This window comes from Bufo gargarizans, chromosome 10, assembly GCF_014858855.1.
Source record: "Bufo gargarizans isolate SCDJY-AF-19 chromosome 10, ASM1485885v1, whole genome shotgun sequence".
Lineage (NCBI taxonomy): Eukaryota > Metazoa > Chordata > Amphibia > Anura > Bufonidae > Bufo > Bufo gargarizans.
This window is the reverse complement of record NC_058089.1, coordinates 111,672,699-111,700,207: the sequence shown is the minus strand read 5'-3', so window position 1 is coordinate 111,700,207 and position 27,509 is coordinate 111,672,699. Positions and strand designations below refer to the sequence as shown.

The following is a 27,509-nucleotide window of genomic DNA, read 5'->3' as shown; positions in this document are numbered from 1 at the left end:
CAGGACCAAAATTCTTCCAGTTCCCGTAATTGCAGACTTGCTGACACCTCCTGTTACATAACCAAAGGTGTGAGAATTCAAGGTGGTTACTAATTCATGTCCCAGTAATGAGCAGCAACACAACCAGTTAACACTGGGAAAATTAATCTTTGCTAATTTTCTTTTCTAGTTTCCATGGATGATTCACATCTTCCACTTTGCAGGCGGCTCCCCTTTAAGTTGGCTTTTATTTGTTAGATTAAAGGCGGCTCCGGGGTAAGGAAATCTCTTCTTCCGTGGACTACAAAGAAAGCTGTGACCTACCAGATGGCTCATGGAGATTGCCTCCAAGCACAATGGAGGATTTCAGGCTTTCCTGCAGCTCGGAGATTATGGTGAGCGCCATGCCCTGCTTCTCCATATTCCTCTGCTGCTCCCTATTATCCCGGTCACGTCCTGCAGACAGATGCAGGCCTTGGTATCGGGGCTCTCCATTCAGAAGAACCCTACAGCTGGGTTGCACAGGATCTCGATCGTCTTTCGTCTCTGAATGTAAATAAATGGTGGTTCCATTCACTGACAGCAAGCAAAGGTCGTGGAACTGAAGCACATAGTGTATTAGTAAAGAATATCATTTTTTTTTAAACATAAAACCTGTAAAAAAAAAACTGAACGCACACCAAGAGAAGAAACCAATCTGTGAACCCTCTGGATGTAAATGTTTATTCCCCCGCGTGCACACTATATGGCAGTATTATGAGTGCACCACTCAGTGACTCACACATGTAACCCCCTGCAGGTGCAATGACGTAGCTATAGGGGGTCACAGCCCCACAAATCCGGACAGGATCAGGAGCATAAAATCATGGCTGCCTTCTTCCAGAAACAGCGCCACACCTGTCCGCAGGTAGTGTGTGGTACTGCAGCTAAGCCCCATTCGCTCCAGTGGAGCTGAGCCCACCGTTATTCACCTGAATGGGTCCGCGAACCCTTCGTTCTGCAAAAAGATAGAGCATGTTCTATCTTTTTCCGGTGCGGAGGCACGGAACGGAACCCCAGAAAGCACTCCTAGTACTTCTGTAGTTTTCCGTTCCGTGCTTCCGTTCCGCATCTCCGGATTTGCGGACCCATTAAAATGAATGGGTCCGCTTCTGTGATGCGGAATGACAACGGAACGGTGCCCGTGTATTGTGGATCCGCAATACGGGAACGGGACACCAACAGTCGTGTGAACGAGCCCTTATGCGGACAATAATAGGACATGTTCTATCTTTGAATGAAACGGAAGGCATACGGAGTACATAACATTTTTTTGCGGATCCATTGAAATAGGCCTCATGCACACGGCCGTTGTTTTGGTCCGCATCCGAGCCGTAGTTTTGGCAGCTCGGCAGCGGCGGACCCATCCACTTCAATGGAGCCGCAAAAGATGCGGACAGCACTCCGTGTGCTGTCCGCATCCGTTGCTCCGTTCCGTGGTCCACAAAAAAAATATAACCTGTCCTATTCTTGTCTACGTTTTGCGGACAAGAATAGGCTGTTATATTAATGGCTGTCCGTGCCGTTCCGCAAATTGCGGAATGCACATGGATGCCGTCCGTGTTTTGTGGATCCGCGGTTCGCATAACGGACAAGGATAGTACTGTTCTATCAGGGGCCAGCTGTTCCGTTCTGCAAAAAAACAGAATGCACACGGACGTCATCCGTATTTTTTGCGGACCGCAAACTACATATGGTCGCGTGCATGAGCCATTATACAGCAGGAGCGAAGTGTATGAGATTTCACAAATTGCTTTCTATTTAGGTGCGGAAATTGACGGCATGCGCGGGTTTTGCAATCAGTTGTTTTGTTTTTCTTGTGCGGCATTTCACCCTTTTCAATGGAAAATGCATCAAATCTGCACAAAATAAAACGCATAAAAACCGTTCAAGAAAAAAAGATGCCTTTTTTTGCTGTGCATTTCTTGCAGATTTTCGCCACCGTGTACAGCCAGCCTTAGGCCACGTTGCGGAATACGCGTGATTGCACTAATCTCACGTGCACCTTGTGGATGTTTTCCGTGCGGAAGCGGACCTTTCCGAATTTCTAGCAAGTCCATTGTAGCGGATTTCACCCTTTTCAATGGAAGGGTAAGATCTGTGGCAAAACCGCATCTAATCTGCACCAAAAAACGCTGTTAGATATTGCGGATTTTGGTGCGGATAAGCTGCAGAAATGCACATAAATCCACACGTATATTCGAGCAGATCTGATGTGCGCTCACCCGCACTCGTGTGCACGGGGTCCGGACAGAAGGTTTTTTTTTTGTCTTTGGACGGTCGTCTGCACTTCCTATAATTCCTGAGATATAGCAAGACTTGGTGACCCCGGGGGGATGATAACAGAAAACAACAGCGTGTCAGGAAACCCTGCGCCGTACAGTGGGGCAGAGAACAGCGCAGGCGTCTAGGAATAGTACAAACCGGATTCCAAAAAAGTTGGGACACTATACAAATCGTGAATAAATACTGAATGCAATGATGTGGAGGTGCCAACTTCTAATATTTTATTCAGAATAGAACATAAATCACGGAACAAAAGTTTAAACTGAGAAAATGGACCATTTTAAGGGAAAAATATGTTGAATCAGAATTTCATGGTGTCAACAAATCCCCAAAAAGTTGGGACAAGGCCATTTTCACCACTGTGTGGCATCTCCCCTTCTTCTTACAACACTCAACAGACGTCTGGGGACCGAGGAGACCAGTTTCTCAAGTTTAGAAATAGGAATGCTCTCCCATTCTTGTCTAATACAGGCCTCTAACTGTTCAATCGTCTTGGGCCTTCTTTGTTGCACCTTCCTCTTTATGATGCGCCAAATGTTCTCTATAGGTGAAAGATCTGGACTGCAGACTGGCCATTTCAGTGCCCGGATCCTTCTTCTACGCAGCCATGATGTTGTGACTGATGCAGAATGTGGTCTGGCATTATCTTGTTGAAAAATGCAGGGTCTTCCCTGAAAGAGATGACGTCTGGATGGGAGCAGATGTTGTTCTGGAACCTGAATATATTTTTCTGCATTGATGGTGCCTTTCCAGACATGCAAGCTGCCCATGCCACACGCACTCATGCCACCCCATACCATCAGAGATGCAGGCTTCTGAACTGAGCGCTGATAACAACTTGGGTTGTCCTTGTCCTCTTTGGTCCGGGTGACATGGTGTCCCAGATTTCCAAAAAGAACTTCGAATCGTGACTCGTCTGACCACAGAACAGTCCATTTTGCCACACTCCATTTTAAATGATCCCTGGCCCAGTGAAAACGCCTGAGCTTGTGGATCTTGCTTAGAAATGGCTTCTTCTTTGCACTGTAGAGCTTCAGCTGGCAACGGCGGATGGCACGGTGGATTGTGTTCACTGACAATGGTTTCTGGAAGTATTCCTGAGCCCATTCTGTGATTTCCTTTACAGTAGCATTCCTGTTTGTGGTGCAGTGTTGTTTAAGGGCCCGGAGATCACGGGCATCCAGTATGGTTTTACGGCCTTGACCCTTGCGCACAGAGATTGTTCCAGATTCTCTGAATCTTCGGATGATGTTCTGCACAGTTGATGATGATAGATGCAAAGTCTTTGCAATGTGTCGCTGGGTAACACCTTTCTGATATTGCTCCACTATCTTTCTGCGCAACATTGTGGGAGTTGGTGATCCTCCACCCATCTTGGCTTCTGCGAGACACTGCCACTCTGAGAAGCTCTTTTTATACCCAATCATGTTGCCAATTGACCTAATTAGTGTTAGTTGGTCTTCCAGCTCTTTGTTATGCTCAAATTTACTTTTTCCAGCCTCTTATTGCTACTTGTCCCAACTTTTTGGGGATTTGTTGACACCGTGAAAATTTGAATCAACGTATTTTTCCTTTAAAATGATACGTTTACTCGGATTAAACGTTTGATCTGTCATCTACGTTCTGTTACAAATAAAATACTGACATTTGCCGTCTCCACATCATTGCATTCAGTTTTTATTCACAATTTGTTTAGTGTCTCAACTTTTTTGGAATCCGGTTTGTACCTACCTGGAATGACTCTTCACATATATCGTGACATTACAATAATTGCTGTTCTGGGAGCGCACCCGTCAGTTATCTGCTCATCTATTTTCAGTACGGCCGGTGATGTCACATTGTCTTACCGTGACTCACGGCTGAGATAATATGAGGGCGGAGCGCTCAGGATCTGGCTGGATGATGAAATCAGGGGTAAAGAGCAGAGTCCTGTGTGCAAGAGGTGGATGATGTCATCGGAGAGAGAGGCCGGAAACTGAAGGGTTACAACAGGCTGAGCTGATCCAGACTGCAAACCAAGTCTGCACTGTGTGACTGAGGCCTAAAGCTGGGCCATACGCCTCACACCGCCCTGCGGAGCCTGCATCTGTAGTCATATCCTGACCCTTCTATCCCCAAACATCTGCCATCAAGGGAAAGTCTGAACACCGCCATATACATGAGATGGTTGGCCGCAAGATTTGGCCAACAGTCTAATGGTCACCTTAAAGGGGTTGTCCAGGGTATGGACAACTCTGTGCACTTTGACAGCGTCAGGTGTGATCACGTTTACACTGCCTGGTCCTGTCAATCAAAGTGGAGAGGGCTCGTCTGTGGCAGAGAGAGCAGAGCCTCTAGGTGCAATGACAACGCCCCTGTTGCTCCTAGAGGCTCATTTGCATATATTAAAACATAATGTTTCTCAGTAATGCGGGCACATATGGACATGGGACCAAAACAGATGCCTTCAGCTGCCAAGCGCACATGTAACAGGTCAGCCGGTGTCATAGCTACAAATCTGCTGACAGACGGACTTTAAAGAGGACCCGTCCCCTCTCCTGACGAGTCTGCTTTAGAAACTACTTGCATCCCCCATGTAATAACAATTCTGGAGCATCTATTCTTATGACTTTGTGTTGTACCATTCCTCTATTATTCCTGCTAGAAGTTATGAATGAATTCCTAGAATTTTACAATGAAGGTCCAGCTGGGTGTTACAAGTTGGGGGGTGTCCCTGTACAGTCTACTACAAGAAAATGTAGACTAGCGCATTCATAGAGCTAGCAAAATAAAAAAAAACGTATGGCAGCACAACGTTCCATCCTTCAACTGCCACCAGCTGCAGCAGAAAGGACACGCCCCTGAAAAAGGACACGCCCCCTAAGCTGACAGCTTGAAATGGTCCTAGCTTCGTGTTCTGTATGATGTCTGATTTTCACTTGTTACATTATACATGGGATAACAATATGGCAGCAGGGGGGGCATCACTCCACATCTCCTGAACGGTGGGACCTATGATGATTGACTTTGGTTGTCACCCAGCTTTCCCAGAATGTGATATCGCTGTGGTTGTTTTAGTTTTCCGCTCGTGCGTTCACATGTATTTGACTCACTTTTATAGCGCCGACATATTCCGCAGCGCTGTACAGACATCATCCTCATCCTCAAACAACCATAAAACCCATTTGTTGGGTATAATCCGCCGCCTTTTCACGGACGACGTTTCTTCCTCCTCAGCAGACCGTTTCCAGCCTCGCAGACCGCCAAGTTGCTCAAAGATGAAATCTCGGCTTTTCGAGTCACGCACCTCGCCTCTGCCATCATTACAAATGACCCGTGAAGAATGAACATGAGCAGGTTCTGCTGTGACCCCCGTGGGAGGGCACGCCCCAACACCTCTATTTATACTCCACACAAGACGGAAACGTCAAAACCTTCCGCTCGCCTCTCCTGTGACCTGCTGCCTGTCATAACCGCCGCATGCCTCAAGAAGTCACAGTCGTCACTACAGACGCTCGATGAACACAAAATTGTCATATCACTGCTGGGTGACAACCAATATGGCTGCCATTACAGCCCCCGTAGGAGCAATCACAGAGATTGCTATGGGGGCACTGTGTCGGTCACTGTTATGGTGGCACCACAGCTGGCTCGGTGGTTGCCTACGTTGAGGAGTCCCGTGGCTGCCACTATTTGGCTCTGTAACAGGAATTTTGTTGTCACTGTTATGGGGCACAGTGGCCGGCTAGGCGGAATACTGTGTCCGGTGCAGCTCTGGGGGCTTTCTGGCTACTGTGCCTGTCACTAGCGTGGCAGCACTATAACTGCCCTTGTTATGACTGTCTGTCGCTATATGACGTCACTATAGCCGTCTGTCGTTGGGGCATTGTAGTCTGCTATGTTATGGGAAAACTGTGCCTGTCACTATATGGCGGCACTATAAATGGCGTTGTTATTGGGGCACTGTAGCCAACTACGTAATGGGAAAACGGGGCCTGTCACTATATGACAGCACTATAGATTGCGTTGTTATTGGGCCACTGTCGCCAGCGACGTTATGGGAAATCTGTGCCTGTCACTATATGGTGGCACTATAGATGGCATTGCAGACTGCCCGATCCTCTGAAGATGCTGAACGCTCAGCGAAACATGTCGGGGGGCAGCCCTTGAGCATTTATTTTTTTAGCACAGTTAGTGAGTGCACCATAGGGAGATATATATATATGGCGGTAGAAAAGATAGAACATAGAAAGCGGCAGTGCCTGTGGCGGCACGCAGCCGCAGACACTATACAGATTGCTCAAGTGAAATAACGATACCTAAAGCTGTATAGTCTAATTGCAATATAGACCAGGCAGCGCTCACACTGAGATTTTATAAACTAATTGTCTATTTCTACTGAAAATTGTTAGTTTTAAGTGAAGTTTTAAGTACATTCATATGACACAGGTGACAAGAGGGCGTATTTTCAGTCTTAGGACATGTGTATATATTTAGTGGTGTCACTATATGGCGGCACTATAGATGGCGTTGTTATTGGGGCACTGTAGCCAGCTACGTTATGGGAAAACTGTGCCTGTCACTATATGGCGGCACTATAGCTGTTTGTTATTGAGGCAATGTAGCCTGCTTTGTTGTGGCAAAATTGTGTTTGTCACTATGTGGTGGCACAATAGATGGCTTTGTTATTGGGGCGCCGTGGCAGGCTATGTTATGGGAAAACTGTCCCTGTCACTATATGGCGGCACTATAGATGGCTTTGTTATTGGGGCACTGTAGTCAACTATGACTGTGGCTGTCATTATATGGCAGCACTATAGCTGTCTGTTACACCTACTGTGTCCTTCTCCCATACCATGCAGATTGTAAGCCCTCACGGGCAGGGCCCTCTCTTCTGTACCAGTCTGTAACTCGTCTTGTTCATGCTTAGTGCAATTGTCTGTATTATGTATGTACAGCGCTTTGGGATGAATGGCGTTTTAATAATAATAATAATAATTGGGGCACTGTAGCCTAACGTGTTGCGGCAAAACTGTGTTTGTCGCTATGTGGCAGTACAACAGATGACTGTTGTTGGGGCACTGTGTCTGTCACTATATGGCGGCACCATCAATGGCTTTGTTGCTATGTTATGGGAAAACTGTCCATTTCACTATATGGCAGCACCACAGCTGGCTTTATTACTGAGGCAGAGTAGCCGACTATGTTATGGTAAGTCTGTCACTATATGGCGGCACAGCTGGCTTTATTACTGAGGCAGAGTAGCCGGCTATGTTATGGTAAGTCTGTCACTATATGGCGGCACAGCTGGCTTTATTACTGAGGCAGAGTAGCCGGCTATGTTATGGTAAGTCTGTCACTATATGGCGGCACAGCTGGTGGCTGTATTACAGGAATGTTCATACTCCCCAGCTGCATTTTTGTGGGACTGTTGTTGCTTCTGTTACTATGTGGCTCATTTTTGGAAAGCCATGAATGTGACACTATGTTACGGTAACGGTTGTAACCCTGTGGCCCTATTATGGGGTCACTACAGGTATCTGAAAACCAGAGACATATCAAAATGTTGCTACTTTTTGTGATTTGGGGGTCACCCTCTCCTTTACTGCTGCAGCCTGAATTCACCACAGTGAGACATTGGTGAATGCTGCATGTATGTCCTGTTCCAGCATTTACATGATATCGGTTTTCAGCCTGCACCAACATGGCCGCCAAAGGTCTCCCTGCGTCCCTTGAGTGCGTCATGACGTTCCTCCAATCACAAAGAACGTACAGTAGGGCCAGCCAATAGGATGAGGGCGCGGGTTCTGACTCTAGAGTGTGGCGGAAGTTCTCGGATTTCCATGTGTTTTGCCGGGAATGATGTCCGCCGTGTCCGGCTACACTTCGGGCCGGTCCAGGAGGAGCCTGGCAGAGCTGCTCGGTATAACTGGCTGAAGTCTGAGACTCGCAATGATTTCCCACCTGTCGCAAACATATAACTCCCAGCATGCTCTGACAGTTTCATACTAGGAGTTGTAGTTTTTGCAATAGTTGCAGTGCATGCTGGGGTGGTGCTGTCTATCAGTAATTGTCTGTTTAGCTATTGCTATACTTCAGGGACCAGCAACACCCTGCACCCCAGCTGTTCTGAGACTACAACTCCCACGATCCTCCCTTATAAGGGAGTTACATGCACAGACAAGTAAGCGTGCATGTTGGGAGTTGTAGTTTTACACCACCTGGCGTGCCGAAGCTTGCTAACCTGGGATTACACAGTTGTCAGCTGGGTTTTATCCGGGTAGATGCAGAATGTGCGCAGTCGTGTGAACAGAGACTTGTATACACCCTGAGGCTGCAGAGTCGTGCCGCTCGTGGTACAGCCAGGATGCCGCAGAATACCGCGCTGGCGTGCGGTTTACCTGCAAAGACCTGTCCGCCGTAAACAAGCGTTCAGAAAACGGAGCCGACGTGATATGCTGCTACGTGGCGGAGCTCGCCCCTCTCCTGACATGTCTGTTTTAGTAACTAGTTGCATCCCCCATGTAATCACAATCCTGGGGAATCTATCCTTGTTGTGCCATTCCTCTATTATTCCTGCGAGAAGATTATGAATGAATTGCTAGCAGTTTGCAATGAAGGTCCAGCTGGGTGCTACAAGTTGGGGGTGTGTCCCTGCACAGTCTGACACCGTCCAATCAGTGCTGCCAGTGTTGGGCTGTGCAGGGACACACCCTCAGCAGGTAACACCCATCTTGGACCTTTATTGTAAACTGCTGCCAATTTGTTTATAACTTCTAGTAGGAGTAGTAGGGGAATGCCACGTGGTAGAGTTAGAAGAATAGATGTCCCAGAATTGTTATTACATGGGAAGTGCAAGTAGTTACATGTCGGGAGAAGGGACGGCGCCATGAGAGTGCTCATACATTTAACACTCCCTCTCGCCGATGTCAGTCCGAGTTCACACTGCGATGCAGATTCCGTCATGTTTCACTGGAGGATGTGTGACAGCCACAGACCTCATTTTAAAGGGGGTTTTCTGGATAGGTCATGATTATCTGATTAGTGGGGGTGCGACTCCTGGGACCCCTTCCGATCAGCTGTTTGGGAAGGCAGTAGCACCGTGGCCTTCTCGCTGCTCACCCAGCACAGCGCCGTACATCGTATAGTGGCTGTGCCTGGTATTGCAGCTCAGACCTATTCACTTCTATGGGGCTGAGTTGCGCCTAGGCCACGTGATGACCGATGAACGTGTCATCACTGGCCTAGGAAAAGCAGAGAGAAGGCCGCGGTGCTACTGCGAGCGTCGGTGCCTTCTCAAACAGCTGATCGGCGGGGGTCCTGGGTGTCGGACCCCCACTGATCAGACACTTATTACCTATCCGGAGGATAGGCCATCAGTATATAAGTCTCGGAAAACTTCTTTAAGTTAATGGGACCAGTTGAGCGATGGATCTGGCTCGGTTTTCTGCTCCTGTGACACAACAGAAAGGTAGAGATGACAAGACAAGCGGGATCTCGACAGTTAGACATGATCAGGACAGTTTTCCGCTTCTAGTTGTAAACAAGGATGTTGTCATTGACTGACAGCAAACAGGGATTTTGAAAACAGTGAGAGCCCAGAATCCATGTGAACGCTGCCATCTATTGACTGCGGCGGTTCAGCTTTGCTCACAGTACATAACCCTCCTTTAAGCTCGCGCTAGATGGGACTACGGCTGTGCAGCCAAATATGTGGTCGCGTTGCGTCCTTCAGCTTTCTGCGACACGCAGGTCACCAGAAATCCCAACCTGCTGGCAATTTGCAGATGGCTACATGACCACACTCACGCGGCCCGGAACTGCGGTCTTTGATTGTGCAGTGAAAGGCTCTGTGTCCATAGCCCTATTGTACAATTAATTGCCCCTCCTGATGTTACCGTCTTGGGGCCTCATGCACACGACTGTATGTATTTTGCAGTCAGCAAAAAATACAGATGGTGTCCGTGTGCATTCCGTATTTTGCAGAACAGAACAGCTGGTCCCTAATAGAACAGTCCTGTCCTTGTCCGTAATGCGGACAATAATAGGACATGTTCTATTTTGTTTTGCGGAACGGGAATTCGGACATACGGAAACGGAATGCACACGGAGTAACTTCCATTTTTTTTTCAGACCCATTGAAGTGAATGGTTCCGCATATGTTCCGAAAAAAAAAAACGGAACGGACACGGAAAGAAAATACATTTGTGTGCATGAGGCCTTATTCTTATGTTCTCTACTGAATGTAAGGCCCCGGTCACATCTCCGGTGGACGGTTCTGGCAGAGAGCAGCCTGCCGGTGTTTACTGGATCTGGTATTGCCTGATTCAACAGAACACCGCCGGATCCCTATTGACTATAATGGGATCCGTCTGCTTTCGGGTTTAGGCGGGACAAATACCGCTGCATGCAGTGTTTTTGGTCTGGGCGACAGTCGGCATTTGTGAACGAGGCCATACAGGAATCTGTGTGGTCTCTGGTCAGTCCTGCTCCTGGTTACTGTGTGAAAAAGACCCCTTTAGGCTGCATGCACACGGCCGGTGTGTGGTTGTTCCGTGCATTGGGGACCGCAATTGCGGTCCCCAATGCACGGGCAACATCCGTGCAGCGGGCCGGACCCATTCACCTTGAATGGGTCCGTGGTCTCTCCACACCGCCAAAAAAATATGACTTGTCATATTTATTTCCGGTGCGGAACAACGGAAAGAAACACCATGGAAGCACTCCATAGTGCTTCTGGTGTTCCGTTCTGTGACTCCGTTCTGCATCTCCGGAATTGCGGACCCATTCAAGTGAATGGGTCCGCATCCGTGATGCACGCGGCTGTGGATTGCCGACCCGCCGTTTTCGCGGCCTTAGAATGCTGCCGAATGAAATTAATGCGTTTTTGGGGGTGTGTCCTATACTCAAACAGTGTTACGGTACTTTCACACTTGCGGCAGAGGATTCCGGCAGGCAGTTCGGCCATGATGAGTGCAGATAATCCAGTCTGTTGTATTCCCAGAGTATATAGTCAGGGGACACCCAGGGCGTATCGGCTTCTCGTTACCTGCAATCTCATCGATCTCTACACATAAATATATCGTTTTCAGCTAACAGGCCGAAGAATTCTGGCAGGAAAGCTGAATCCAGCAATAAAAGCCTGCAGGAGGCCGCCCTGCGTCTGCTGAGCTGTCGCCAGGACGTCAGTCAGTTTCTGTTAGAGGTAAGAAATGGGGGCGGCTTCCAGTTTCCAAGTCATGGTTGCTGGTTTCCAGTTTCATCACGTGGATGATACGGTGAAAATAGTTGTCTGAGAATCAAATATTGACGACCTGTCCACAGGATAGATCTTCAATATCAGATCGGTGGGGGTCCGATTTACTGCACCCCCTACCAGTCAGCTGTTTTATGGGCCATGTATACCAAGCACAGCGCCATTCATTGTATAGTGGCTGTGCTTGGTACTGCAGCTTAATTCTATTCACGTGAATGAGGACGAGCTGCAGAAAGGCTACGTGACTGATGGACTGGAGACCATGAAGAAGCTGCAGCACTCGTCCAGCACCGCATGTCTTCAAACAGCTAATCTCTGAGGGTGCAAGGAGTCGGACCCCCACCGATCAGATATCGGTGGCCTATCTTGAGGACAGGTCATCCATATTTGAGGCCAGGACAGCCCCTTAAAAAGGAATTAGTCGTGAGTGAAACAATACTACTTTGCAGGGGGTACAGGGATTCTAGGATCGGTCACCAGGCTACAGAGATGTGGAAAGGGATATTAAAGATTGTTAAAGGGGTTCTCTGCTCTGGACAGTTCCTCCTCATTAGAAGCTAACCATAAAGTGTCTTCCTGCTGGGACTCTCAGCTGTAATCTGCAGGGAAACTTGGCAGTAAGAGTTCAATTTCCCTGCAGCGCCACCCCAGGAGAAAGGAAGCATTACACAGTGTCCATTTAAATGAAGGTGCGGGCTGTGTAATTCAGGACAGATCCTCCAGAGCGACATCACAGGGATTCTGTCATTGCAGCTCCTTGAATTCTCATGGGCAGTTTATCAGTATTTTTTGGAATGTTCCTCTAAAGGGTTTATCCGGTAATTAATATTGATGACTTCATCAATATCAGATCGGTGGGGGTCCGACACCCGGGACCCCACTGATCAGCTGTTAGAGGAGGTCGGTGCTCCGTGAGCGCCGCGGACCTTTGCTAGGCCATGTGACGTCACGTTCATCAGTCATATGGCGAAGGCACAGCTCAGCTCCATTGAAGTGAACGTGCCTGAGCTGTGATACCAAACACAACCACTATACAATGGACAGCGCTGTGCGTGGTAGGCTCCAGAGCTCAGGTGAGCGCAGCTGACCAGTGGGGGGGCCAGGACTTGGTCCCCCGCCGATATGAATGATGACCTATCCTATACACTCCTGGATAATCCCTTTTAATTCTCTTAATTTGTTCACGTATGTCAGGCTATTGAAAATTACCAATATGGCCGCCAGTACAGCGGCTGTTCTCCAGCTTTTTAGACACTAATGGCCAATCTACTGTAGTTATTCCCAGATAAATCTGTTTCTCTAATATCGCTGTATAACAAGACCAATCAGGTGTTCAGGACTCTACAGATGGTTTTATTTTAGGCAGAGGTGCCCTTTAACAAAGCTCTACATAGGCAAACGCTTACCAGACCCATTAACCCAAACTTAGATCAGAATTACAAAATCTGCCAGTCTGTCACAGTGGTGCACACCGTGCGATAGATTTGTCGCATCTTGCGACGTTAGACTTTCAAACGCCAACCTTAAAGCTGGCCATCTTTCGTCTGACAGATTTCTCTCCTGACTCCCCCATACACATGCATGTTCGGCCGAGAGTGTGTGTGGGGTCAATGGGGAGAGAGGAGAAGGCCGCAGCCTGATACCTGGTGACGGGTTATCTCCTGGGAAGCAAAAGGATGGGTCGAAATGATTCACTTTGCCGGATCCTCCTCTTCCTCAACATCATCCGTGGGGGAGAGTTAGGAGCTCCCCATACACAAATGATTAGACTGTTCGCCAAACCCACCGTTCTTGGCAGATTCAGAAGACAATACACTAATGTGCATGGGGGCCTTTAGCTGGTTTGCTTTTGTCCATTAATTTGCATTTCTCCAGAAATTAGAGTGCAAGAAAATGGGCCAAATTACACCAGAAAACAGGAGGAAGGCCCTGAGTAAAATATACCTGTCAGCAGAACATGCAGATGTTGGTCGGTTTGTATGGAGACTTGACTGTCCTTCAGTATTGCCCATTGGGTAGAAACCTCTGCAGCCAAAGTTTTGTTCCAGAGATAAGCGGTGGCAGGACCGCTTATCTCCGAACATACTGATCAGCCAGAACTGTGTGTGTATGTAGAAGACACTGAGAGACACAGAACCGGGATAGGTCCACGTGATACTTGATATCTACAGCAGACACTCCGGTCGTAGGTCCGTCGTTACTGTGGTCTGAATAGGGGGGAGTGCTTTACGTTGCAGTCAGTGTCTGACCATATTTCTTGCTTCCCTGTATAGGTAGAAGCTCCTCCATGTAAGAAAGTGTGCAGCAATGACTGCTCAGCCTCCGGTCACGTTCAGAAGTCCACCACATTTACTGACACGTTTATTGGTAGGTGTATTTAATATAGTGACTATAGAGCAGGAATGCTCAACCTGCGGCCCTCCAGCTGTTTCAAAACTACAACTCCCAGCATGCCTGAACAGCCTACAGCAGTGCATTGTGGGTGCTGTAGAGTCTTCCTCAGTATTTTCAGCCAGTACTGGTGTGGGAAAGCTGGGTGACAACCAGTATGGCTGCTTTTTGCAAGACCTGCTTTCCCAAATTTTTGAATAGCAGATCTGCCTAGTGATGATTCCTGCACGGCAGAGTCGCCTTAGGCTTCTTTCACACTCACATTAGGCTTGTCCGGCAGGGGAACAGCCTGTCGGATCCGTACTAATGTTTGTACACGTGTGCTGCCGGAAGTCTGCCCCGGCCTCATTCACTATATTGGGGACGGGCCGGAGATCCGACCGCCGCGGCACAGCAAACATGCCGAGAGGCGGCCAGACAAAAACCGCAGCGGACTTCCAGCAGCACACGTCTGCAAACGTACGGATCCGGCAGGCTGCTCCCCTGCTGGATAAGCTTAACGCGCACGGGCGTTATACTAAAAATGGCCCCGTCCAGCCAGGTCCAAATTGATGGAAGGCAGGGCCAGTGATACCATATTGTGCTACATTATGCCACCTTAACAGAGCCCAAAAACAGGGCCTATAACAAAATACTGCCCCATAAACAGCCTCTGGCTGGCTGTGAGAAGGGCTCAGGCGGCCCCCTGGGCATCGACCCCCAGGGAAATTTCCCTGTAAGGTCTATGGCCAATCCACCCCTGCTAACGCGAGTGTGAAAGCTTACAGGAGTTTAGGAAAGTTGAATGCAACCAGCAGGAAAGCAAGAATGTGGAGGAAAGAATCCAGTTTTCTCTTATTTACTATACACCAGTGGTATCCTACCCATGGCTCTCCAGCTGTGTCAGAACTACAACTGACAGCATGTCCGCACATGCTGGGGGTTGTAATTATTTGCCACTGCTATAGAACATGCACATACTGATTTGTCTCCTTTTTTTCTCCATTTCCAAGCATCTGCGTTGCGAGATCAGGCCTTACATTTGAACGTAGCACCAAATCTACTGGGAGCTAAAGCAGCCGCGTTGAACATCCAGAAGATTTGTGATGATGTCATAGATGGGGATAAAGGAGCTGCGCTGAGTCAGGAGCAGAGGGTGAGCGCACTCAGTGGAAGTAAAGGAAGCCGTAAACTAAAGCCTGTATTAGACAGGCAGATTATGCAGGTGATTGTCAGGAGGGAAGCGTCCCTTCCCAGCAATCGCCTGCTCGTCAGGGAAGGAGACCGCTGCTATTACGTGCAGTGATCTCCTCCACAGTATGGGGAGAAGTGATCGCTAATGCTGTTGCTTGTCCCCATACTGAATCGTTGTTTGCCTGCCGATCTGCCGCCGGGAAAACTATGATTTCTCGTGCTTTTTTCCATTGGGGGACACAGACCATGGGTATAGCTTAGAGGTATTAGTAGGAGGGACACTATGCAAATGAAAGAGCTCCTCCTCCTCGGGCTATACCCCCAGACTCCACCAGGAGGAACTCAGTCTTTGCTTAGTGTCTGGTGAAGGAGGTTGACACTCTCCGATTCTACTCCTTTTTGTTATTTTTATTCTAGATGGGGACACAGGTCGGCATGGCGCCTTCCTGGTCCCCCGTGGAGTGCCCGCCGCCGTCTTTGGGACGTTGCCTGGCTGCCTCCATTTCCCCCCAAGAAGATAAGTGGATCCGGGCTCGACCTGTTAGCTCCGGCATCCCACCAGCTGCTGGGACGCCTGCTGGCTACCCTCCTCCAGAGCACTGTTCTCCTGGATTGGAGTCAGAAGTCTGAAGAGGCGCATCCCTGCTGGTCTGGACATCGAGGGAGCATGCTGAGCAGATAAGTGTTGCAATCCCTCCCCCTCCCTCTGTGTCTATTTGTCTGTGGCTGCCTGGGTGAGCTTGAAGAAGGATCCTGATGGGGCACTTTCTTCATTTTGGCACTGGAGTACTGGCATCTCTTCCCCTTAAACTGTGGGCTTCAGCGCTTCTCTCGTCGGGCCTTGGCTGCTGCGCTCCCTCAGCGCCCGCCGGCAGGCCGCTCCTCCACGTGGTGCGCTTATTTTCGCGCATATTTTCGCGCGCGCGCATATTTTCGCGCGCGTGCATATTTTCGCGCGCGCGCATATTTTCGCGCGCTTTTTTCGCGCCATAATGACGCGTTAGGGGAGGCGGAGCCTCGGCATGCCGCTCTGACTCTCCTTACACTGGAGACTCTGTTTGCTCATGGCCGTGCAGCTCCTCATCACTCTACTCCGTTTTGTGCCAGGCAAGCTGGTAGCTCAGTGGTACTGCTGCTGTTGCCCCATGTCCAGGCTTTCTGAGTTCAAAGCCCCTTTCAGCCTTCAAAAATTGTTTATATTATTCTAGATGGGGACACAGGTCGGCATGGCGCCTTCCTGGTCCCCCGTGGAATGCCCGCTGCCGTCCTTGGACGCTGCCTGGCTGCCTCCATTGCCCCCCAAAGAAGACAAGTGGATCCGGGCTCGACCTGCAGCTCCGGTATCCCACCAGCTACTGGGTCTCCTGCTGCCACCCTCCACCAGAACACTGCACTCCTGGACAAGGAGTCAGAAGCCTGATGAGGTGCATCCCTGCTGGTCCTGGAGTCGAGGGAGAAGTTCTGCAGGAGCAGATAAGTATTACCTGCATCCCTGCCTTACCCCCCTCCTCCACCCCTCCTCCACGTCCCTGGGGGCCTGCGGTCCCCGCTTGGGCATCTGCCATGTCCAGCGCGGCCGCTAAATTGGTCTTAGTCACCAAGGCAACCATGTCCTTTAATCCTGTGGCGCTAACGACTCCATCTCTCTCAGTGGTCCCCACAGTGGGTGACTGACTACGAAGAGGCAGCGTGAGCGGCAGCATCCCACCTCGGATGTCTCTGTCTCTCCACCCCCCTCACCTCGCCGGTGGCGCTTGCGGACTGCTCTTCCCCCTCCCTAGGGAGAGTACTCCGAAGGAGAATTATCCGGCTCGGACGAGCCACGTCCTTTTTGGACTATAGGGCATTTTCAAATCCTGTGACGCCAACCACCTCTCTAAGTGGTTTTCCACAGAAGACGCCCGAATACTAACAGGGAGCGTGAGCAGCAGCATCCCTCCTCGGATGGCTCTGGCTCTCCCCCCCCCCCCCCCCCCTCGTCTAGAGGCGCGTTCGGGCGACTCTCCCCTCCCTTAGGGAGCGCAAGTCTGAAGGAGAATTTCCGGCTCTGATTAGGTCATGGAGCGGGACCCCTCGCCTAAGCTCTCCACCAGGGTGGCTGACTTAGTGGTGACTGTCCGTGACACCTTTATTCTCCAAGGGGATTCTCCTCCTTCCACTGGTCAGGAGTTCCCCCTTTTTCCGTCCAGGCAGTCGGAGACTACCATGTTCCCGGTCCATGAGGGATTTTTCCGCGGTCATGTCCAGGGCCTGGGGTGGTCTTAATAAGGTTCTCGACCACCCAGCGCATGAATATACTTTCCTTTCCCTGCTGACGGCGAGGAGAGGTGTCTCCTCCCCCTAAGGTGGATCCTCCGGTGGCCGGATTAGCCAATTATGTGGCCCTTCCTGTCTTAGTCAGTTCCTCTTTCCAGGATGCTGTAGACAGACGCATAGACTCTCTTCCAGGTCCTTTTTTCGCTGGCAGCGCGTCACTGTGACCTACCTTTCACTCAGCAGGGGTAGCCAGTGCTCTCTCGGTGTGGTTACAACACCACCACCAGGAACTGGCGGTACGAGATGCGGCTACTAACACACTGGAGTTGGTTCTCCAGATGTCTCAGGCTTCTAACATTCTTTGCGAAGCTTCTAGGGACATTGTTTCCCTCTTTGCCCGCAGGTTGGCCATCTCTGTCACTCAGCGCGAAGAGATCTGATTGAAGGTGTGGGACGCTGACGCCTCCACCAAGCGTTCCCTTGCTAATCTCCCCTTTGGGGTTTCCAGGCCTTGTGGGGATCAGCTGGACGAGTTCGTCTCTGCATGCCTTTTGCCGTTTCTCATCTGGTAGGCCGTCGCCTGCTTCCTCCGCCGGGGGTCTCAGGTCGCCCGCAAAGAGGCCTTCCTTTGCACCAGCCTTCCCGGCACTAGAGGGCCCAGTCAGCCCGCCCTGCTGCTCCTAGGCCTATCACATGTCCCGATTGCGGAATCCCACCATCGATTCCTGCGCTTCGCCATTATGGGTCGACACTGTCAGTTTGTCGCCCTTCCTTCGGGTTGGCGACCACCCCGCGGGTCCTTGCCACGGTCCTGGACCGCTCATGGCGCTTCTTCGTACCAGGGGCATTCCTTTGCTGCCCTGTCGGGACGATATCCGGATAGAGGCCCCCCTCTCTACCGCAGACCACGGACAGCGTCCGGATCACTGTTCAGACCCTGGAACGGTTCGGCTGCCTGGTAACTTTCCCAAACTCCTGCCTCTTCCAGTCCCAGAGGCTCTCCTTCCGGAGGGTGATTTTGGACACCTCGGCTGCCAAAGTATTCTACCAGCCTTCAAGTCCTCCCAGGTCCAGGGGGCAGTGTCGCATCTGCTGCGCTCCCCGTGCCTCTCCATTCGGGAATACTTGCAGGTCCTGGGTCTTATGGTAGCCTCTTTCGAGGCCTTTCCATATGCCCAGTTTCACACTCGCCTGGCGCAACAGGAGATCCTTTACCTTTCAGCGGGTTCGGGCAGTTCTCCCTTGGTGGCTGTTCCCAAAGAACCTGAGGTCGGGGAGTTCCTTTCTCGCTTTCTCCTGGACGATCGCCGCCACCGATGCCAGCATCCTGGGTTGGGGGGGCGTTTTCCAGTCTCGCACGGTTCAAGGAATTTGGCCGGCGGCAGAGTCTCGCCTTCCAATCAACTTTCTGGAATTGAGGGCGATTTTTTCCGCTCTCTCTCTCCTATTGGACCTCTCTCCTTGCGGGCCTCCCAGTGCGGGTTCAAACGGGCAATGCCGCGGCCGTGGCCTATATCGACCATCAGGACGGGACCCGCAGCCGGATGGTGATGCAGGAGGTGAAGTGAATTCTGACGTGGGCGGAGACTCACGTTCCGGTGTTGTCAGCAGTTTGCATTCCAGGAATGGACAACTGGACAGCGGACTTTCTAAGCCACAACACGGTGGATCCAAGCGAGTGGTCTCTGCATCCAGAAGGGTTCGAAGAAATCTGCCACAGATGGGACCGTCCGGATGTGGACTTAATGGCGTCCGGGTTCAACAACAAGATCCCAGTGGTCCTGGCTCGCGCCCGAGATCCGGAGGCGTACGGATGGATGCGCAGGTGTCTCCGTGGCAGGACTTCAGCCTCCTCTGTTTTCCTCTCCTACCAAAGGGTCTACGCCAGTTCGAGGCGGAAGGGACTCCGACCGTTCTCATCACCCCAGAGTGGCCTCGCCGCGCGTGGTTTTTCGGACGTGGCTCGGTTGCTGGCGGACGCCCCATGGCCTCTTCCCGACGGACAGGACTTACTGTCTCAGGGCCCGTTCTTCCACCGGAATTTGCGGTCTCTTCGTTTACCGGCGTGACTGTTGAAACCGCCATCCTGATAAAGATGGGGTTCTCGGATTCAGTGGTTAGGACCATGATCAGTCCGGGGAAGTCTTCTTCCTCCCGGATTTACTATCGTACCTGGATGGCCTTCCTATCCTTTTTTGAGGGTTCGGGGTTCCCTCCCCTTCGGTTTTCCATCTTGATGGTACTGTCTTTTCTTCAGTCTGGGCTTGTGCAGGGACTGTCGCTTAGTTCCCTGTAAGGTCAGGTTTCGGCGCGGGCCGTCAGAGGTCCCTTGCTCTTAAGGGTCCGGTGGTGACCTTTCTTCGGGGGTGGCGCATTCGGTTCCCCGTATGTTCCCCCTTTGTCTCCTTGGGATCTCAATTTGGTTCTGCGCGCTCTGCAGTCGGCTCCCTTCGAGCCTTTGAGGAGGGTCTCTCTGACTGTTCTCATCTGGACTTCCTTGTGACCATAGCTTCTGATACAGCTACATAGCGTAGTGATTAAAGTTCTGGGCTATTATGCAGTGGCTGTGAGTTCACGTCCCATCACAAGCTTTTAGGTCAGACTGGTGTCGAAGCTGGCCGCTCTTTCCTATCAGGAGCCTTAATGGTTTTCCTCCAGGATTAAGTTGTGCTCCGTCCAGTCCCCTTCTTTTTGCCCAGGGTGGTCTCTCCCTTCCGCCTTGATGAGGATCTTGTCCTGCCTTCCTTTTGTCCTTCTCCGGCTAACCCCAAGGAACGCACTCTGCATTCCCTGGATGTTGTACGGGTCCTGAAGGTGTGTCTCGCGGCTACTGCTTCCGTCCGCCGTTCTTGGCGCTCTGGATCTGCTTGGCTATTTCCGCGGCTTGTCACGCTTGTGGTGGAGTTCCCCCGGCTAGAATTGCCGCTCACTCCATTGGGGCGGAGGGGGCTTCCTGGGCAAGACGCAGTCGTGCCTCTGCGTCTCAGCTGTGTACGGCGGCCACCTGGTCGTCCTTGCATACCTTTGCAAATTTTTGTCAGTAGCATTCACTGGCTTTGGCTGATGCGGCTTTGGCCGCAGGGTTTTGCAGGCTGTGGTTCCTGTTTGACCGTTGGGGCGTTCCTCCTGGCGGTGCTGATATTTTTTCCCACCCCATGGACTGCTTTTGGACGTCCCATGGTCTGTGTCCCCCAATGGAAAAAAGCACGAGAAAAGGAGATTTTTGTGAAACTCACCTGTAAAATCTTTTTCTCGTCTTTTCCATTGGGGGACACAGCTCCCACCCATTATTCCTGTTGCAGGAGGGGTCTTTAGTTCGGTTTTTCTGTTTCTGGTTGGACCTTATGGCTTGGTCCGATGGTTTCCATGATTTTTTCTTGCTCCTTCTCCTACTGCTTGTGCAACGCCTGAGTTCCTCCTGGTGGAGTCTGGGGGTATAGCCTGAGGAGGAGGAGCTCTTTCATTTGCATAGTGTCCCTCCTACTAATACCTCTAAGCTATACCCATGGTCTGTGTCCCCCAATGGAAAAGACGAGAAAAAGATTTTACAGGTGAGTTTCACAAAAATCTCCTTTTTTAAACCTATTGAAAGATTGGGATTGGTAATTGGCGGCAGTCTTACACTGCCAGATCATCACTAACGAGCGTTCATACTAGCGCTTATTAGCGACGATCTGGCCCATTATCTGCCAGTCTAATAGACCCTTAAGGCTGGCCATGTATATTATATAGCTGCCTCTTCCGACCCCGCCATACACATTCACCCTGGCCAAGCATGCATGTGTCCCGAACAGGGAGAGGTGAGCAATCCACTGATGCCTCTGCCCCTAGAGCAAAGAGGATCATTCAGTTGAAATGCGATATGCCCATTCCTCATCTCCTCTGTCATCTGCTCTCCATGCACATTTGATGGTCAGCTGGTCCCATCAAAATTGGCGGCTTCGGCTGACATTTATCTAATATGTATGGCCAACTTACCCCTGCCCTTTGCTCCCCTGATCATAAATGTGCGCCCATGGTGCGTGAGGAGGGTATGGAACATACTAATGGCTGTGCCTGTTTTCTACACAGTGGGTGTCAGCTGTATTATACAACTGACATCCACCACCAGCGGCCAGGATTGGACATAACTCTGATCTTGGCGGTTTAATTTCTCAGGTGCCATGGGCGGTAGTGACTGCTGCATCTGAGAGGTTAGGCAGAGGGGCGGCTCCCTCTGATCTCCAGTTGGCATTCCCACGACGTAATCAGAGCGTGCCAATTGGTTATGAAGATCCCCAGGCCCTCCATGTTTCCGATCCTGTTAGACCCTGCATTGTCTTCAGAGGAGAGGGCCATGTTCTCCCTGTTGCTTCCTGGCACCTGGGGTTTATGGCACATCCTGTGGATATGATATAGATGTTTGGAATGGGAACGCGCCTTTTCCCCGCTCACGCTTTTCCTTACATTGTCGCCATCTCTAGACCACAGGTGTAGAATAGAATCTCAGGACCTCAGTCCTCGCCTCCGCCGGGTTTATGTGTGATGTCCTCACTGTATTGGGGCTGCGATGACGGACATGTTTTCCTCTATATTTCGTTTCAGGACAGACTGACGGCTTTTCTTCAGACATTGAAGGGACTGGTGGCCGAAAACTGTTTTAGTCGCTCAGTGTTTTTGCAGCACATCCTGGAACAGGAGGTAAGCTTTCTCTTTTTGAACCCGCTGTCTCTGGCAGGGCCAGCCGGCTACCTTATGTTTATGGGGGACCCCAACCCTCCCCATCAGATATTGACATTTTCCCACCAAAGCAATCATCTTGGGGAAGACCAGGAATGATATAAGGGGAGATATTGGTGTGTACATAGCCAGTTATAATATTTGATGTCCTCGATTTGTCCTGTGTAGATCCCTCATATACTAGAAGTTGTATGGCACTTACAGACTGCGGACATTGTCGGACTAGAGGATGTATTGGAGAGGTAAGTAGTGTGCGGTAAATTACTGAGCCTGTGAACAGCCCATAGCTCCCTACTACATGTAGAGATCGCCAATGACTTCTTGCTCCCCATGTCTTTATCTCGTACTAGTATGTTTTCGGCAATCCTTCACAGTTTTCTTGCCCTTTGTTTTACCAATGCAGAGGACCCCATGATGTAATATGTGTGTGACTAATATCGAAGCTCTCTCATTGCCACAGCTGCAAGGACCCCGACTCTGCGGTGGACTGGTTCTGCAGGGAGCTGCAGTCACTCTTCCTACGTATGGAAGCTTCACCTGATGTAGAGGTTTGGGAGCAGATGATATCCAGTAAGTCTGAATATTAGAGATTTGCAACATTTGATTGAGGAAAGGGTCAATCTGTTCATCTTGGCAATTTCTTCCCTATCTGTAGCAACATTAATAATTGAAAGGCATCTGTCAGCAGTTTTGTACCTATGACACTGGCTGACCTGTTACATGTGCGCTTGGCAGCTGAAGGCGTCTGTGTTGGTCCCATGTTGACATGTGCCCGAATTGCTGAGAAAATATATGCAAATGAGCCTCTAGGAGCAACGGGGGCGTTGCCGTTACACCTAGAGGCTCTGCTCTCTCTGCAACTGCACTTGGCACGATGGTGCTTTCACTGCCCGGTCCTGTCCATCAAAGCTTATTAAGGAGAGGGCCTTTCGAAAATAAGTTGTTGTCATGAGGACGCGTGACTAGAGATTCTGCAGACTTCAAGCACTAATAACACCCAATAGAAATTAACTGTTACGTTGCTTTTCCGTGGACTCTAATGGGCTGCATATGTGTTACTTCTGGAATTTGCGCTTATCCTCAGGTTTCGTAACTGTGCTAATTGGAAAAGCTTTCTGTAAGTCGTCTGCGACCGGGAAAAAGTCTGAACGTTCCCAACTTAGCAAGGTCAGTGAAGTTACACACACAAATCCTTCTACCCGGACTTAAGGTTTGTTGTGACGCTCCTTTTGTTTGGTCTATTTCAGATTTCCCTCCTCATATTGGATGAAATGCATTCATGTAGGTGAACGTCTATGTTCTGGAATTGTTCTGCGAGGTCCAGGCGGCAGCCAATCATCTGTATTCTAGTCCAGAACTGCCAGTTTTCTTCATTGGCTTAAACATTGCTCTCGTGGTTTGCATTGTGGAACTGTCATGTCCTCCAACAGCCCCCATTACCTGGCTGTAGTCAGCACTCCGCAGTTTCAGGCATCAGAGCTGTGGTTCGTTCCCCACTCAGAATAAGTCGCCCTTGACGGTGCTTTAGGCTACTTACACATTCGCGCTTTCCCTTTCCGCTATTGAGATCCGTCATAGGAGCTCAATAGCGGTGGAAAAGCGCTTCAGTTTTGACCCCATTCATTGTCAAGAGTGCACCAGACTGCATTCCCTTCCGTTTCATTGCGTTCCCATGACGCAACACAAAAATGCGCAGCAAGCAGCGTTTCTGAGTGTGTCCTGTTAGGCAGAGCATCCGTTTTCTTTTGTGTCAGAGAAAGCGTCCGTCCCCCATTGACTTACACTGGTGTTAGTGACGGATCCGTCTTGGCTATTTTAGAGATAATACAACCGGATCCGTTTTTAAAACGGACGCAGACGGTTGTATTATCCTGACGAAAGCGTTTTTGGTGATCCATGACGGAGTCAGCAAAAACGCAGATGTGAAAGCAGCCTTATCTGTGCATATCGGGAGGGGTGTACTTGGAGAAAAAAATATGGCCGCTGTTGTTGGAGGACATGACCATGTCTTTGTTAAAAGGGTTTTCTGAGATTTTCATACTCATGACCTATTCTCAGGATAGGTCATCAGTATCTGATCGGTGGGGGTCCGACACCTGGGACCCCCGCCGATCAGCTATTTTGAGAAGGCATCAGCGCCCCTGTGAGCACCGCGGCCTTCTCTCAGCTCACCAAGCACAGCTCCGCCGTACATTGTATAGCGGCTGTGCTTGGTATTGCAGCTCAGCCTCATTCACTTAAAGGGACTTGAATGATGAACGTGACATCACTGGCCTAGGAAAAGCAGAGAGAAGGCCGCGGCACTCACAGGAGCGCCGCTGCCTTCTCGAACAGCCGATCGGCGGGGGGTCCCCAGTGTTGGGCCCTCATGATCAGATACTGAAGTTATTAGTAAAAAAAATAAAAAATCTTGGAAAACCCCTTTAAGCCACTTGCTGTACAGTAATTTGATGTAGGAATAATGAGCTGCTACGCTGCACTACAGGAACTCCGCTAAGCTGTTACAGATGGGGCTGTCGACAGGTTGTTTCCAGTAGAATTAGGCAGAATTATGAATACAGCTCTGGACCGTAGATGTCCTAGACTACATTTATCAAGGTGTTGTCATAACAATGACCAGCCCTTTTATTGTCCATTATACAGTAATGGGTAATCTGTTCTTTTCCAGGGTTTCTCAATGTCATCCCTGAAGCCCCAAATGATGAGTGTTACAGGCCAGGAGAGGAGCAGTACTGGTATGTGCAGGCCGCTCCACTCAGATGCATTCTTTGTATAAAGTAGTTTCTTTTTACTTTGGTACTTTGTGCACTTTGTTGGTATTGTATGGGGGATCACTTACCTATGAGAAAGAAAACCGAAGGCACCTTCCCACCTGTAAGCATCTGATGATGTACAGTAGAATGAGAGGCTATCCCTCCCGGGGCCTGGCAGGCTTGGCCGGGGGGCTGCCTCAGATTATCTGACAGCCACTTATACTCCTGTGTTCTGTTGCATGTATGTTATTAGGTATAACTAAAAGGTGTATTCCGGTGCTTAGATATTGATGACATATCCACAGGATAGGTCATCAATTTCAGATCTTTGGGGGGCTGACACCTGGCACCCCAGTGATCAGCTGTTCGGGGAAGGCGTCTGAAGCCCAAGGCCGCTGCTTCCAGCTCCATACAATGTGTAGTTTCCAGCGGCTGCCCAAAACAGCTGAATGATGGCGGTGCTTGAAGGGGACCCCCCACAATCTGATACTGATCACCTATCCTGACGACATCCAAGTACCAGAAACCCCTTGAACTAATAATGTTGGATAACAGCTCTTGTATAACGGATAGAGAATGTGGAGCTGATCGTGTCTGTTTCTTCACAGGTTAATTGCCTACGATGCTTCTAGATACAGAGCTCGTGTCATTCCAGAATTACTAGAAGATTTCTTTACCCATACATTGAGCCAGACCCTCATCTTCAAGCCAAAGCTGAAAGGTAACACAAAGGTGTTAAAAGGCTTCTCCGGCCTTTTGATATTGATGATCTATCCTGAAGATGGGTCATCAATGTCAGATCGGTGGGGGTCTGACACCCCGCACCCCCCGCCGATCAGCTGTATGAGGAGACGGCACGCGCAGGGTACAAGTGCCGTCTTCCTGCTCGCTGTGCTTTGCCATAGACGGCAGCGGTGAACAGGAAGAGAGAAGGGAGACGGTACGTGCACACCGAGCGTGCCGTCTCCTCATAGCTGATCAGCGGGGTGTCGATCTGATATTGATGACCTGTCCTGAAGATGGGTCATCAATATCAGATCGGCGGGGGTCTGACACCCCGCACCCCCCGCCGATCAGCTGTATGAGGAGACGGCACGCGCAGGGTACAAGTGCCGTCTCCCTCATCTCTTCCTGCTCGCTGTGCTTTGCCATAGACGGCAGCGGTGAACAGGAAGAGAGAAGGGAGACGGTACGCGCACACCGAGCGTGCCGTCTCCTCATACAGCTGATCGGCGAGGTGTCGATCTGATATTGATGACCTGTCCTGAGGATAGGTCATCTATATTAAAACCCGGAGAACCGCTTTAATGCAAAGGGATGGAGGCCAGGCTGTGTGTACTTCAGCATAGGGTATTCCCTCTGGCTTCCTACAGATAGAGGTGGTCGGGACCACGGAAAAAAATTACCAGGCTGGCTATGTTTCCTTAATGTGCCAGATATGGAACAGCATAACTAGTCAGGTGGGGGTGTAGGTCTGTTAGAGAGGTAGGTAGGTAGGTGCGGATCTGCTTCTCTCTGTGAATATGCCTCACATGTTTGTGTTTGGAATACCCCTTTAAGCAGGAAATATTTTCGATTAAATTTGCTATTTTTTTTTATTCTGAGTTAAAAAGGCTTCCTCCTGTGCTCATTGTCGCCCCCTGCTGAATTAACATCTCTGCCTGAGGAATGGCGGGAAGGGTAGTGACAACTAAACAGAGCCTCAGAGTAATGGTTGTCACATCCCAAGGCTATACAGCTGTTGCCCTGGTTTATATTTACTAGCGGCACTGAGATCTGTAATACTGCCCCCTATGTACTAGGTTATGGATCTACACGGGTCGGAGAATCTAACGTAATCATCACCGGGTTTCTGAATTGGCAAATACATATCAGTTTGCTCCGTGAACCCTTCTTGTTAGGACAAGGGTGACATCTGCTGCCTGCACTTTGTTCAGGTGACAGTGCACGTCTCGAATATCCATATATCTGCCAGGTGGGCTTCAGGGTGCCAGGTGGGCTTCAGGGTGCCACGATGCGTCTTCAGCTCCCGTTATTCTTGAGAGAAAGTCTATCATTGCTGATGGCACTTTCACACATTCCACCATGACCGGGATTTCACTGTAATCTTGATGTTAATGAGTTATTATGTACAGATTAATACTGTTGTGATTGATTTCATCATTTGCTTCCTTTGAACAGTCGAATTCACAAAATACAGGAAAGGGAAAAAAATCCAGTTCATTATGACTTGTCCGATATTACTACTGCCGGTACAGAGAATGGAGCCTATATCATTAGTTACATATTAATTGCACATCGGTAGATTATAATAGAACTGGTGCATAATCCTGCGGAAATCAGATGCTGCTAAGTACTGGCCATGTACCTTCAGATGCTGCCGTTCTTGCCCTTATTTGACTGACAGCTATTCCTCTGCCCCCTCCACACACACACACACACACACACGCATGCATGCATGCTCTGCTCATGTGTCCTCAGTGGGTCGGGTATGTTGAAATCACTCTACCAGGGAAGAGTTGGGTCACCATTGCTGCAGGGAGGAACTGAGGGGTTTGGGGGTGCTGAGTATAATTTCTTTTTATTCTAATAAACAAAAAAAATAAACTCTCCCCCTTTAAAGAGGACCTGTCCCCTCTCCTGACATGTCTGGTTTAATAGCTTCATGCATCCCCATG

At 49.9% G+C, this 27,509-nt stretch overlaps 1 protein-coding gene across 2 annotated transcripts in view; it reads left to right on the top strand.

The window, feature by feature from the left end:
- Window positions 1–8,113: 8,113 nt before the first annotated feature.
- FANCA (FA complementation group A) overlaps window positions 8,114–27,509 on the top strand; it is a 42,929-nt gene continuing 23,533 nt past the window's right edge. For both annotated transcript variants that reach the window (XM_044270020.1, XM_044270021.1), the window contains exons 1-11: window positions 8,114–8,206; window positions 11,376–11,488; window positions 13,813–13,906; window positions 14,923–15,065; window positions 21,944–22,039; window positions 22,247–22,320; window positions 22,539–22,648; window positions 23,163–23,245; window positions 23,326–23,359; window positions 24,747–24,813; window positions 25,440–25,552. In XM_044270020.1, the coding sequence (XP_044125955.1) occupies window positions 8,143–8,206; window positions 11,376–11,488; window positions 13,813–13,906; window positions 14,923–15,065; window positions 21,944–22,039; window positions 22,247–22,320; window positions 22,539–22,648; window positions 23,163–23,245; window positions 23,326–23,359; window positions 24,747–24,813; window positions 25,440–25,552 (991 nt within the window). In that variant the 5' untranslated portion in view covers window positions 8,114–8,142. The remainder of the gene's footprint in view (window positions 8,207–11,375; window positions 11,489–13,812; window positions 13,907–14,922; window positions 15,066–21,943; window positions 22,040–22,246; window positions 22,321–22,538; window positions 22,649–23,162; window positions 23,246–23,325; window positions 23,360–24,746; window positions 24,814–25,439; window positions 25,553–27,509) is intronic.